The sequence below is a fragment of the Trichoplusia ni genome, chromosome 14 (genome assembly GCF_003590095.1).
Source record: "Trichoplusia ni isolate ovarian cell line Hi5 chromosome 14, tn1, whole genome shotgun sequence".
Classification (NCBI taxonomy): domain Eukaryota; kingdom Metazoa; phylum Arthropoda; class Insecta; order Lepidoptera; family Noctuidae; genus Trichoplusia; species Trichoplusia ni.
Genome location: NC_039491.1, coordinates 10,079,412 through 10,094,411, shown reverse-complemented (window position 1 = coordinate 10,094,411; position 15,000 = coordinate 10,079,412). Strand labels below are relative to the sequence as shown.

Below are 15,000 nucleotides of genomic sequence, written 5' to 3'. Positions count from 1 at the left end.
AAAGTCTTTGGGATGACTTTGTGACAATCGACTTTACTATATTTATCTTTTATAACGTACCAACCAATTTGTAAATAGGGTTGTTTAGAAATTTGTAGACCTTTTAAATAGAGCTATTATAGTAAATTCAAAGTTGAATTTCTAGGAATGCAAAAAAGTGTGAAATAAAGAAATTTTCTCTTTCATACTAACTTCAAATATTAAACCTCTAATCCCATTGAATGGTCTGCAATTTCGATCAAGTTGATGCGAACGTAAACCTTTTAAATACTTGAAAAGGATATGCGATCGAAATTCAGGTTACGAGTACTATTGGAGGCACATATTTTATACAGACTTATGAGATTGTTTTTTACTCTACTGCGTCAGAAAGAGCGATTATTCCAGCGAATGTGTAATTTTTATCGTTTGTTTTCTTCAGTCATCAATCTAAGAAGAACTTTGGAAAAAATATTCAAGCGATTTACCAGCACAACTTTTTATTACTCACTCTTAAGTTATAAAATAAAAACAAATAGAATAATATTTTTAATACTATTTATTTACTCAAATTTTCATTTCCCGACACAAAATGAACAGACAGTATACAAAGCTTATGTACAATTTTATATAGTAGTTATTGACACTGGTCTAAGGCGAGAACTCTAGATTTATTAATATTAAAATGAAATAAGTACTGCTCATGACAACGATAATACTGGTATCTAAACAATATGTACAGTCTTGAGAAAAAATGAGTATTTTCTTTTTTTAACAAATGAAAAACGACTATTCTATTCACGAAAATTAAATAACAGTATAATAAATGTCTATATATTTGATTATTTGACAACTATTGAAAATGGAAAGGCTTAACTCATTTGGCTCGATTAGTACAAAATTAGGACTTATTGGCGTTAATATAAGATACATTTTCTATTATACATTATTATCGGGGTACATTAATATGTCTCTACAATTATGCGTTTTGAAAAGTAATTGCTTGTACTGGCTATAAATAACTCTATGTTTCTTTTTTAATAATTCTTAACTAATTTTATTTCACTTTTGTCTTTCATTATTATTTTGAAATAACTTATGAATTAACGTGTAATAAATTACAGATTATTAAAGCGACTTTACATTTATAATAATAATAATATGGAGATCTATAAAAAGTCTATTTGAAAATGCTCCAAGTTTCGCCGGTTGAGTATTTTGACATTTGATATGTACATTTTATAAAAAATAATAAATTTAGGGAGTTGTACTATACTTTTATCTACAACATACTTATAAATTCTAAGGAGTATCTAACTTAATACACAAAACTGAAGCATTTTCTTACTTCGTACTCAAATAGGGACTCTACAAATACTTCTGTTAATTAATGTAAATTACGGATACACTTGAGACACTAGAACGTTTATATCTAGAACGGTTTAGGCCCGCATGATAGTTCTACACGAATATTACATTTTAATTGACTATTATCAACGCTGGAAAACTTTAGCTGGGCTCGGGGCTGAAAGCTTTGAAGCGTATTCCGGTATGTAACCATGAGTTGGTGTCGCAGATGTCTTAAAAAAAAACAATAATCACCTGTCACAAATGTGTAGGTCATAGATTCCAATTACCCTTTTTTACTCAAACACGTGGAAATAGGTTTGTATAAAACTATCCACGTGTTTGAATTACATAATATGATTATCTTCTGGGCTCTGATAATAAAATAATTAAAAACTTCAAAAAATAAAAGCAAAAATCATGTCATGTATGAATACAAACGAGACTGCTGTATTTTTAAATTGCATCTTTAAGTACCAACTCATTGTCACACACAATACTATCATGGTTTTATTAAATACCTTCATAATTAAACAATTAACATCGTAAACCTACAAACATTCAATACCACAGGTCTTCGACAACATCTGAAGCCACTCTATCCTAAACTATGTTATCAGTAATATGAAGAGACTTTTAACTAACACTTATATACACGATCTAACAAATTTATTGTCAGTTCTGAACTTTTGAAGATTATTATAACTATCACTATTTACAAAATATCAAAGTTTGCTTTTATAAAGCCGAAATCGCTATACATTTAATACAAATAATCTACACGATTCCATTTCTATACATTGAAAGCTTTTAACAAAGTCATTAATTATTGGTATTGTCCTATTTATAAACATTCATCAATAAAAATTGTGCGCAAAACATTTGGTATTGGACTCGGTCGAGTGTTCCTGTTTACGCATTACGGTGACCGACATACATGGACTAGGTGATGTGGAAGTCGCCCCGGAGGAGTCTCGTGAAGGTCTTCTTGAACTGCTGGTTGGCCAGCGCGTAGCAGAACGGGTTGATCGGGCTGTTCGCGTAACACAGGAAGTACGAGAACATGTACAAATGTTTGTTAATACAAGGCGGATCCGTACAAAAGCCTTCCACTAAAGCCAATATGTGATATGGAGTCCAACAAACAACGAAAGCACCCAATATGAACGATATAGTTCTAAAAGCTTTCCTCGCTCTATTTTCTGATTTAGATTTCTGCCGACCGATGCTCGGAAACAGGCCGTCCCGCTTCGAACGTTTAACTTTCAATTTTTTTCCGATGTTTTTTACAAACTCTTTCTTGGAGTCGCCGCGGCCTGACCCAGTTACTACAGTACTTGATACATCACTATTCTCGACCGCTGGACTTATTGCGGGATTTAGTTTCAAAGGAGACGTTTTGCCTTCGGCCGGCTTCTGCGGTTGAGACTCATTGTTATTGGAAGACGACGATACGAGTGTAATAACAGGCTTTGAGCGCTCCCCTGTAGTTAAACTCACCTCGGTGTTGACCTTAATTGGGGGAGGCGGAGAGAAATTTGTTTTGGGCACTGTAACTTGAGCTTCTGCAGTGGCCCGTATCAAAGCTGCCTGTAATAAAGACTTGTTAGTTTCGTTAGCCGAGTTTAACGTTGGGGGTGATGATGGTTCAGTTGCAGTTGGGAATGTGACGGATGACGGTGGACTTTCGTAGGTAGGTGACGGCACATTGACAGAGCTCTCATCCATATACCTCAAGTCAGCTCCATCCATACCTACGAGCATATCATAAGACGTACCGTCACCTTTCACAAGTCGGACAGTCCTGGTTCGGGATGATTCTGAATGCGACGGCGGGCTTTCGGAAACAGGAGGACTACACCTGAATTCAGTCGGAGGTGGAATGATTCTTTGGGCAATTGTTGTCGATACTTCTCTTTGTTCGGACGGTGTTGCTATGCCTGATGATATCGGAGACATAAAGCTAGCGTTAGAAGGTGGTGCGTTCGGTACTGGTGTGTCATTACTCCGTGACGTATCAGGATTGTCTGTATCCAGTAGACTTTTTTCAGATATTTGTGACAATGACGATTTCGGCTTTTCGGTCTCGTGTTTTAAAATTGGAGATTGCTTCAAGTCAGTTTTAATCATCATTCCTCCATTGAGACGCATATTGTTTAGAAGTTGCAAAGCACCAGTCTGCATGACCAGATTGGCGACTGAAGGGCGCTTCTTGACGTTTGTTTGTGTAGTACTTTCCTCATCAGAATCAAATGCTGGGCTGCTGGACCGTTCGGCTTCTACCTGATCCTCCTTCCTGTCATCAGATTCATTTGTAGTAGAAGTACCGGTAGCTGTAGCACTACTCTTATGAGCCGAAGATTTTTGACTCGAATTAGAATCGCTAGATCCACCGAGATTTAACAATGGAGCCGCGAGAGAACCCTTCGACGTAGAATCTTTACGGATGGACTCGGATACCTTCATTTGATCTTCACTAGATATTGTCGCTTTTGATAGGGCTGCCATCCCTGCAGCCCGGCCTGCCATACCTGTCATAACTCCAGCACTCAGCGCGACCATGGACTGCATCTTCCTTTGTTTTGCCTCACTTTTCTTCTGCATGTCGTAAGCGGTTTTAAAAATACCAGCATAAAGTACAATTAAAACGAATAGAGTCGTCCAATAATAACCTATTATTAAAGCTGTATTGAATATTGGGTCTTTGAGAAACTGTACAGCACATTCGCCTTCTTGTAAATCCCTATAGCCGACGAAATGTTCCCATCCAAATATTGTCGTAAAGAATAGTAAAGCCGGTATGATCCACGTAACGGTTACCATCCAAATGACTCTGTTTTTCGTCCTCCACGCTCGATATCTCGCCGCTATTTTTACACTACAGAACCTATCCACGGTAATGAGGAGAACAGTGTACTGTGACACGAGACATACTGTGTAGTCGACGGAAAGCCAAAGGTCGCAGAGCAGGGGCCCCAAATGCCAGTACCCCTTTAGTACGTAGTCGGTGTAAAACGGTAGCGAGAGAGTACCTGCAGACAAAAGATAATTATTCTATATTTATATTCTTTCGCCGATATCCAATACAGGAATGTCAAGGGTCAAGCGTCTTCAATATGAAAATACCATTTAAGCCTTAATAATGATCGGAAGTTTTGGACAATATTAAAATTAGGCGAATGGAATACTCTTTTAAAAAAAAAAAATTGTCTTCATTAAAAAGGAAAAATAAAGTTTAAAAATCAGACGGAATTAAACATATGATATTAAATGTCAAATTAGAAATAAAATACGATAGCCTACAAAACAATCCACAAATAATCAAAGAAAACAAATACGAAACGAAGAACACAGTCATTCAATTCATAAAATAGTTTATGCATTGTTCGGTTCCTTTGAAATTTACAATACTACAGAAGTATTAAATAATTCAAATGAAATACAACTGGAAACAAGACCGTACTGTTTAATGTAAACCTAAGCTGGCTTGAAACCTGCAAAGTAAAACACTTTCTTCATGATTGTCCACTTTATTATTAGTGAGTAGTATTTTACTCATTAATATAGGAAAATGATCTTGTATAAAATGTCTAGATACGACCATGAATTACATATTAATATTGGGAGGGTTGTTTAGCATGTTTTCATAAAGGTTGAAGTTAATATCAACGTTGAACTGCGATTATAACTTCAATTCGCGTTTAACAACCATAAAAACGCAATTGACTTTACGAATTCAAGTTAGTAATCATTTTCAGAGAAACGTAGATTTACGAAGCTATATATTTTATCATTATTTCGAGTCCGCATTCTTTAAACACCAAGATGCTATTATTACAATTTGATAAAAGTATTTAATACTTTCTGAAATCATTGTGAAAAGAAACACAGTCGAACGAACTCCTTTCTCATTGAAAAGGCTTTTAAGATAACAATGAAAATGAACTACTTTTAAATTTTATTGAAAACATTTTTAAAAGTAGAGCAGAGTATTTTCATATTGATATTGAATCTACTTTGTGTTTGCTTCACAATTATTTACCTACTGATGTTTGATACGGGCGTGATAGTAGCGTCAACACTGGGGTACTATAATACCATAAAATCTATATCGTCTATTAAGTTACTGCTCCTTAACAAATCAACACTAAATCTTACCAATGAGCAGATCAGTAGCAGCGAGGGAGGCTATGAAGTAGTTGCTGGGCTGCCTGATGGTGCGGTCAACGAGGAAGGCGAGCAGCACCAGGACGTTGCCACTCACAGTCAGCAGGATGACCAGCACGAGACAGGTCGCGAAGATCGCGGCCATCCAGAGAGGAAACGGTGGGAGAACTGGTTGCTGGGTGAATAACAGATTATATTAATATTTGAAATAGTGATCTAAGCTGCTAAACTTTTCAAACTGATGTAGAAAAGGATAGGTTTGTAGCAGCGCGTTCTTAATAACGCTGACAAATAACAAGCATTTAGTAAGACGTGTAAAAAGATTTTAAATATAGCGAAAAGTTTTCGAAGATTTCTTCAGATGATCAGATGATTACGTCAATTTTTATTCCAACAACAAATAATTCACAATCCTGAGATTAAAAGCTAACTTATACAGGAGACAAGTGTGCGACATAATTATCTAATTCTCATGAATCAGGACCAACAAAGATTGCCAACAAAAACCACTCAGCACTTAAGCTCGATGTGTCACAGAAAAACAATTGACTGTCTAGGAAGCTATTACAAATTTAATCAGGTCGGTTAGTATCTATGTTGCTTTACCAAGAAAATAGATTTTCTGGAACGGTGAGAAATATTATTTTGATTCTGTTTTAACTACTAGGAATAAATAATACATGACATGTATATTTGCAATAATAACTCATTACGACTATAAACTGATAATAGATATTATTCCTACTTAAGTTACGATAATTTCATTACAGATACATAAACGGTGATCTGGATGTTATTGTTCACGAGCAATCTTCGTCGACAAACAACTATCGCTTTACACTAAGTTAAGCGAACGACGAGGAGCGACGGGTACAGTTACAATAGACTTGTCAACGTTGACGGCGTCAGCTTAATGTAATTCACTTCTTTGTTTATTTTATGACTAATGAGTTTAGTTAGGACAGACATTTGGATGTGGGTTTGAATTATCGTGCATTTCAATCAATTTTGTCTGTGAGTGTCGTATTAAGGTTCTCTGTTTAAAACTGACAAATTGAAAATTATATAAAAAAACAGCGATTGCTGTTTTGTTCCTGTATTTTTTTCTGATTGGAAATCAAGGAATATATGTAAAAATATTCATCTATTTTATAACGCCTGAAATATTTGTTGAGCAACCAGGTAATAATCATCATAATAGGATATTAGACTTAAAAAATCGAAGTAATTCATCAGTTACATGACATAATAAAACTAAATAAATAAAAAAGAAGGAGACAAAACGCATATAAGGAGGTGAGACGTATGTAAGTGCGAGCTAATAACCTCACGTCTTAAACGTCTCCGTAAAGAGTCTACTGGTAAGTGACGTCACACGCAAACATAATCTTCTCTCTCATATTTTTTATTTTCATGATGACATAAAAAATATAGATAAACAATATAAACGTTCGTTTTTCAAAATCTATTGACCGACTAATCACATTCTATTTCGAACTTAAACCAGTAACATTAAAAATCCTAAAAAAGTTTTTAATGCAAGTCCAAGTCTACAATGTTTGAGCAGGGCACACATTCAGTGTGTACGCTGCAAACATTCCTCCACATGGCTCTGACACAGTGCTGTCGATAATGTACAATCGATTAACTGTCTGTAGCGTTGAGCATAGAATCACACCTTTGTTGCTGTACCCAATTTATCGACACTTACTTAGAAAATGTTGGTTGAGTCGTTTTAGTCAAAGTCCTTACAGTTAGTGTTAAAAACTTTAAGTTGAAGAAATCTAACACAAAGATTAGGTTAATTCTCTAAAGACAGATGAAGTATTTGGAAATGCGGGTAAAAAATGGTGTGACAATACACGTTGTCTTTAAAATGGTTTTATATTTTTTCGATATAAATATAAAAGAACATAGCAATTAAGACGACAATGGTTGTAATCAAAATGAAAGAAACGAAAGAGAGGAACAAAGTGCCGAAACTGGCCTGAGAGGCAAGTTTCCGAAAATAAAGATTCTATGGGTCAAACTTTCGCCACTTGTGGATTATTCAATACAATAAGTAAGTCAGCAATTCATTAACAGTTTCGGCCCTTATCGGAAGGGATGCTTGCAAGCCGATATATAGGCCCAAGAAAATTGGAAGTTGCTAATCCATTTTATCTCAGACAAAGAATATGAAAGAACAATGGAGATTTAGGTATCAGTATGCTTATATAAGGAAGTTTTAGAAGTTGGAAATTAATTTGAACTTAAAATAGAAGCAATGTAAGCCTTGTTTTAAATTATTTTGGAAAGTGTTTTTTTAATAACCTCTTTAAAAATAAACTTAATAAAAGGCGTTTTACTTTAATATTTGTTTTGTGGTAGAAAAATTCAGCCCTGAAATTCTTATCTAGGTTAATAAGGACTATTTACTTGATGATCACAAAAACTTTATATTACTTAGATATTTTAAGAGACTATCTTTTCTTTAAAAGGTCACAAGAAGATGACTAATGGTGACCTTAAATATTCACTAACAAGGTAGCGACATAATTGATTTCCCAGGGTACGCGGGACGAATGCCGGCAAAAATATCCATAAAAACAATTGAATATTTATGCAAAACCGACCACAGCCACACTCTACCTTTGTACCAAATTTGATCTGGATCCTTTTATTACGACTGAATGAATCTCGATTTCGCATTTGAGTTATAACAGCCTCCAAACTTATAGACTAGGTCAAAAAAACTTTGGCATCACTAGAGCCAGTATTCCTCGCTCTGAATCATTTCTACCATATATTTTTGATGCAAATTCATTGACTCGTTAATTCTGAAGTTAAAAACTACAAAGTTTTGCCATTAGCGGGATTCACTAGTTTAGTTTTGTATTTCTAAAATACTTCTTAATTCTGTTCGGATTCCGGTAAAAGTTTGCATTTTATTTTCTACAAAACGGCTTTATATAGTTAATGAATGAGGTGTCGAACAATTGATTCGAGGAAATTAATCGACCGAGTGGGAAGTTGTGCATATAATTTATTGATTCCGTAACTGACTACTTTTACTAAGTGGTTTATAGTTCTTGGTTATGGTATTATCATGGTATCATTTTTGCCTCTTGGAACCCTAAAATTTTCATTAATAAATTATTAATTATTCTTATGCTCACCAATCCACCATTAGCAGAGAGGATATTCTCGAAGGTGTTGTTGAAGTAATATACGTCGGTGTAGTTAGTACCATTGGCTATCAGGTACTCGCCGTGGCACTCTTGGTACCCTCCTGTGGTTAGGCATGTCCGTTGCTTCATTTTCTGCATTTTCCTGTTAACAAAGAAATATTTAACGTGGTTAGGCTTTCATGGTCAAAGTTGTTTAAACATTAACAGTTTTGACGAAGATCGTAAACACACTGTTTTGGATGGTAAATATTAAAGCAAGTGTTGGTGTTCTGATGGGAAATATTTTTTTTAAATTTATATAAATACAAATCAATTGGCCTTAATTCATCTAATCTAACTATAAATTAATTCCAAAGGTTTCAGTAAAACAAAAGTTTGAATCTGAAAATGTTGTATGGAATTTTCATTAAAATAGGAATTTTAAAATAAATATGAACTCCGATAACCTTAATGAAGCGAAACGAAATTCCACCCAATTAGTCACCTAAAAGTTTCACTTTGTTTTAACCTTTAAGAGTTTTCATCGAACAAAAACGAAATTATCTTAAAATAATAAAAATAAAACTGCCTTTCAGGAAACTGGTTTTTCCTAGAAAAATATAAACGTCGGTCGAAGACTCTTCAGAAATAGATTGATCTCATTTTATAGATTGTAAAAAACGGAAACGCGTCATAAAACCTGTTTATGTTCGTACCGACTGGCGGCTGCAGGAATGTTTTTTGATTTCAAAATATTTCCAACAGTCAATATCTTTGAAAAGTAAGTATTCCAATTATTTATAATGATAACATCGAACATTTCCGCATGGGTCCAAAAATACAGCCCTGAAGCAATCCTTCTCGAAAGTAAGACTTCAAACGTAAGTAATGAAGCAGTGCAATCAAGAAAACGCAATCTCAACAAATGGAGTGTTATTATCCCTTGGGTAGATCGCTTACGTTTTATGAAATTGTTAACTCAACAGCTTTGGGTCACATTCTGTGGTCGTAAAGCTAAGAGGTCTCTCAAACGTCTATAATATAGCTCAGGACAATTGTGGAAGGCTGTTCTTCGGTAATTTACGATAATAAGAGAAAATGCTGAATATTTATTTAAAAAATCTCAGAAGTTAATATAGAGTAGCGTAAATACGATGTCTGTGAGTAAAGATATTTCAACATTTTTCATAAAGAATTTCGAAAAAAGATTCTTTGGCAGTCTAGTCGTGGAAGTTTTTGATTTTCTGGGCCGAAGTGTAACTTTTAGTATTATTAAAAGTTTCGTGTACTGAAGTTCGGAAAAAGTTTTGAATCCAATAACTTGGATAATAGCATGTAGGGATTGCGCCTATAGAAAAATATAAGTCTTCAAATAGGAGCTCCTAAAAATAAAGCTTTTTAACGCCTTCTTTATTGTGAGTATTTTAAAATTGCGTAATCTGTCTTTAAAACTTAGTCATTTTGCAATGCAATGAAGACCAAGTTTCAAATTAGTATATGCCATTACTAAAAACCGAATAGAGTTTGGCTGCAGAAGCTTAAATTAGTCCATTCATTTTGTGTACCGCCAAGTCAGTATTTTCCAAACATGTAAATTTTTATGCAAATCTTTTAAGTAGTTTTTCCGTTGAAAGTCCATTAAAGCTTTTTAAAGATTATGGCTGCGATTCGGGACTTAAAACTGCGATGAACTTGTAAAACACTAAGAAAGAGAAATTTAAAATTTTAATTTATCTTAACATAGTTCATACATAAGTAGTGTTAAGTATTTCAGGCGAATAAAGCGTTTATACAGTCTCCTGCAGATTATTTACTATGGAGATAGCTTTTTGGTTAGCGCTCATCTGTTTTTGAGATATTCGAATTATTAGTAATTCTATTGATTCAGTAGTATTAAGTCTTTAGTATCAGTAAATACACATCAGAGACAGGAGTTAAAACAGGTTAAGTTCAAGTCGGGCTCGCGACAAACAATCATAATAGCTGTGACAGTTCATAGGATACATTCTAGTGTCAGAAAGAAATAGAGCGTGACAGGAGGAATTCAATATTTTAAAATTTGTGATGCCTTAAATAATTGTAAATATTTGCAGTATCTAGTATCAACAATGTATTATGGATATTAACTTAAATTTAGTGCATCATGCTCACACAGCGGATCATAAAATCAACTATTCAGTGAAGATAATGGCACATAGCGGGACTGTTTCTTTGTTTTATTGCAACTACTGAATTTTTGAAGACCTTGGAGGGCACTAAATTAAAACTAGAACTTTTTGCTGACAGGTCTTCCAAAAGCAAGTAACTTTTTCAGATATAACTAATTATCACGACAAGACGACGTATCTGAATGCTTTTGTTTCGTATTCAGTGGTTTATAGGCTCAAGATATGGGCTCTACATCTACCTTATTACATGGGATTTGTATAGTCTACAACTTCGAACAGAAAATGTAACCAGCTATGATTTCTTTTGTTTTATTATGGGTATTGCTAGGTCGTAGTTCTCTTGGATCAAAAAGCTCATCATGGTTTGCTGGCAAATGTGGAAAAGTTTAAGAACGTACATAATTACAGATTGCATATTATACTTCTACAGAAATATCCTCATCATCATCATACAGAAATATCCTACTGCTGGGTATAGGATTGGCAGGAACGTTTTGAGCTCTCTTTACCTGACCAGCTTATTGTGGGTTGGCCATTTTAGATTCCAATGTAATCGAAATTTAGGTTTCCAAACACTGTCTTCATTGAACCTCTTCTTCGTCATTTCTTCCTTGTCAGAAGCATCTTAGATCAATTAAGAAAGTTTATAAATATATCTTCGAAAGAGTTACAACGGACGTTCCTATTGGGCATCGAACCTACAATCTCTTACTTAGAAATCGGTAGGTATACAAAAACGCAAGGTCACCGCAAAGGATTGCACATTATCTAAATTCAAATAATGTCTTGGTGCTGCTAAACCTCCTTGCATAGTTATGCAAGTTTTCAGGTTATTTTCTTTATTCGTTTTTTTCTGTTCCATTGTTTGTCTGTCTCACTGGAATGCGGTATAATTTGCATTGTTATGAGGCAGCGGTAATGCAAGAATTACATTGGAGGATTAAATTTCCAGTGCACAAAATTGTCATTGTTGTTTCAAGTTAACAGGTTTTCTCTTTTATAGTGTTTTAGGAATTAAATGGATTTTCAAGTTTATATTTAACTTAAAAAACATGTTTTTAAATTAGATGACGACAGTTTAGTTTTATATATTTTATGTAAAAAAACTCTATCTTAGTCAAGTATCGTCGAAAAACTCAGATTTTATTTGTTTTTGAGCTCAAGTGTTTTTTTTTGTAATTCATAGGTTTCTTTATTTGGACCCTGGTTTGATTACAAAAAAAAACTACCTTTTTTTTAGACTGAATCTGCATTATTGAAGAAAGTTAAGATAAGATAGGATATATTTATTTGTAAGAATATTGTATTGAGATGTTACAAAAATTTCGCTCCATAATATTCTACTTTTACGCTCAGTTAGTTAGACCAGCTAGTTTTTGATTTATCCATCAAAATAGTTATAGCAAATAATCTTACCATTGCGTAATAAAGCTGGTCCCGATGGTGTAAATCGGTGTAGATCGGTTGACATCGAGACTGGTCTCCGTGGAGTTCATCTTGGTGTAAAGGCGGTATTATTGTCCGAGTTCCGTTGTCTGCCGGCCTGGCCCCGCTACCGAACCTCAGAGCGTCTGCAAAAAAACTATACGTAAAACTTATGACAAGAATCTTTGATATTTATGATAGGAATCAATATTTTTTTTAACTACTCCCGCATTAAGTTATTAAATCCTTGTTTTTCTCAAAATGCAAATCATGTGCGAAAAGACACTAAGACTCAGAACAATTTAAATTTTCGAATTTCTGGATCACTCAAACGCTTGCTTTTCGCGGGAATCGAACTCACGACAATGCAATCAAATTATTTCAATTATTAATTATTTTAGATAGCCATCCTATCACACGACCGCCTCAAATAGTCGCAATCATACTTGAAGAGGTCAGAGGGCTGGTTTCTGAGGCGTGCATAAATGATAATAAAACTAATTCATAGATTTTAATGCAGTTTTATTTACTAAGCAACTTGTCGTTGCTATGCATACTATTACGTATCATAAGTTCAAACATATAAAAACAAATGAGTGACTAATTATTACAAAAAAGTTTGTATTCTTTTTGTTTTATTTTTTATATTATGTCTGATTTCAAATTTCGAACATACATAGTAATTCCCAGAGATTTTATAAAAAATTCGTTGAAAAATATTCATTTTACTCTTCAATTCCAACATAATGGTTCTAAATGATATCTATCTCTATTTCAAAATGATATGCGTCCTTACGAACACCCGCATTCTCTTATCTACATAGTTTCGTATTCACAACTTGCCCGCGCAGAATTGAATAAACTTTATTGTACGTCAATTGAATAACAAATAGAATATAGTTTATCAGAATTGTACATTCATGGACCGAAATAGGTATAAACAAAACTCACTATGTGTGGAAAAATAGCGAAATTCATCTAAAAATAGTTTATTATATTAAAATTTCTTTTTCATTGTCTTACTTTCATTGTATGTGTGTACAAAACTGAAAATAAAATGTTATTGAATCATTTTTCAGAAATTAAAAAAAGCACAAGTGTGTCTGGCATTATAACTAAGATTATAACAACATTTTCTATCATGATTTCATTTCCTCATATCTACGAAACACTATATTGTGTGTAAATGACAAAAAAACCGAGATTGAATACCAAAACCAATTATCTCTATCCCAAATCGTCCAACTTGTTGACAACACAAACCCCACCCAACTAGGTCATACCTGTCAAAACACAACAACTTCAAAAACACCCCATGGCATGTAAAATAACAGCTCCATAATAATGCACGTCTCATTGAATAGCTATTATGTACCTCCCTCACTGTCGGTCTATTCAAATCTCACCGCTATAGATAAGGAATGTGCCAAACGGGGAGCGGGTGCCGTCCGGCTGGTGCGCCGGGCCGGAACGCTGGCGTCGTCCATGCGATCACGGCTTTATTTCATCTGTAAAGGAAGCTTTAGTTTGATCGTCGGCCTGTGAATGTTGAAGTATTTTTAATGCTGTTTTAGTTGTGTTTGTGGAAAAGATTTAGTGTCATTTTTGAATTCAATCGATTATTCTAGACCTATATGTAATAGAAATATACGATTTGTCTGGCACTCATCATTCAGCGCCTGAGCGCCGATTTGAAGATTTTTGCGTACCTTTTTAGATTCGCTGTAGCATTAGTTTAAATCATTAAAATAACACTCAATCAAATCTCATATATAAGAACCTTATAATCATCTAATTTAACGTCTCCCAGTATTATCACATACCTAGGTAAATTATATAACAGTATCAATATTGAAGGGCCTATATCGTAATACAATATTATACATTGCCGGTTTAGATAAACACGCGTGCATAAACACGTGTAGCGACTACTCGATGGTTCACTGGCTGGCCAACTCGCCTGGAAATGGTATATCTCAAGGACTATCGATAAGAAGAGATATAGGAGTGAGCCTTAAGATGGTAGGTTTAAAGGTTAAGGATAAAATAAGTAAAAAAAATGATATGTTAACTTTTTGTTGAACGAAAGTGGGTAAGATTTTAGACTGTTTGTGTGAAACTAGTGCGAATTTAGGGAAATCATTAATAGACTTCAAAACTTCGCTGGTTCTAGAGCCTTTAGAAAGTACCTAAGGCAAGTACTTACTTTAAGAAAGCCTCATTCACCAACTAACTCAAGTTAACACGATAAGCTCGTATACAATAAGGGTCCGAAATACCTCTATATATCAAAGACGACTTCTTATACCCTAAACAAATAACCCAAAAACGAATTTATAAACAATACAACTTATGCGACGAAATATTCAGTATATTGCACACCGCCACATCAATACGGCTTTCCTCACGGAAGGGTGATATTAGGGTTGAGCCACATCTCACGAGCGGTTACGATATTACGTGACAGGAAAATTGCCTGAAAAAATGTTATTTTGTCTTTGCCCTATTGCATGTTGCATTTAGAATCATTTTGCATTAATGATCAGAATTTCGTTTTGTGGGACTGATTTATGAATCTAAACCATCCTGGGCTCAAAAAAGCCACTCAAGCTGTGTTAAATGACATTCCTACAAACAATAGTGTTAATAGAAAACGCTCAAATAAATAATAATGACAGATCAAAGTAGAGATTGATTACTTGGTTATGGTAATCTTATAACCAAGTAACCAATCGAAACTAAATGTCATCCCCAAAAAATGCGTT

General features: G+C 34.3%; 1 protein-coding gene across 2 annotated transcripts; it reads right to left on the bottom strand.

The window, feature by feature from the left end:
- Positions 1–553: 553 nt before the first annotated feature.
- On the bottom strand, positions 554–13,875 carry LOC113500710 (muscarinic acetylcholine receptor gar-2). Of its 2 annotated transcripts, XM_026881593.1 has the most exons (5): positions 13,642–13,875; positions 12,227–12,381; positions 8,652–8,805; positions 5,485–5,668; positions 554–4,358 (listed from the first exon to the last, which is right to left on the bottom strand). In XM_026881593.1, the coding sequence occupies exons 2-5, from the start codon at positions 12,304–12,306 to the stop codon at positions 2,269–2,271; spliced, it is 2,508 nt and encodes an 835-aa protein (XP_026737394.1). In that variant the 5' UTR covers positions 12,307–12,381; positions 13,642–13,875; the 3' UTR covers positions 554–2,268. The 2 variants fall into 2 exon arrangements, with proteins under 2 accessions (XP_026737394.1, XP_026737393.1); XM_026881592.1 differs by lacking the exon at positions 13,642–13,875 and having other exon boundaries at positions 12,227–12,593.
- Between the last annotated feature and the right edge of the window lie 1,125 nt (positions 13,876–15,000).

Excerpts from the sequence above, each read along its gene's own strand:
- LOC113500710 (XM_026881593.1), bottom strand. The coding sequence starts at position 12,306 with ATGAACTCCACGGAGACCAGTCTCGATGTCAACCGATCTACACCGATT. Across the intron at positions 8,806-12,226 it reads ACCAGCTTTATTACGCAATG|GAAAATGCAGAAAATGAAGC; the intron begins GTAAGATTATTT and ends CTTTGTTAACAG. Across the intron at positions 4,359-5,484 it reads TGCTACTGATCTGCTCATTG|GTACTCTCTCGCTACCGTTT; the intron begins GTAAGATTTAGT and ends TTTTGTCTGCAG.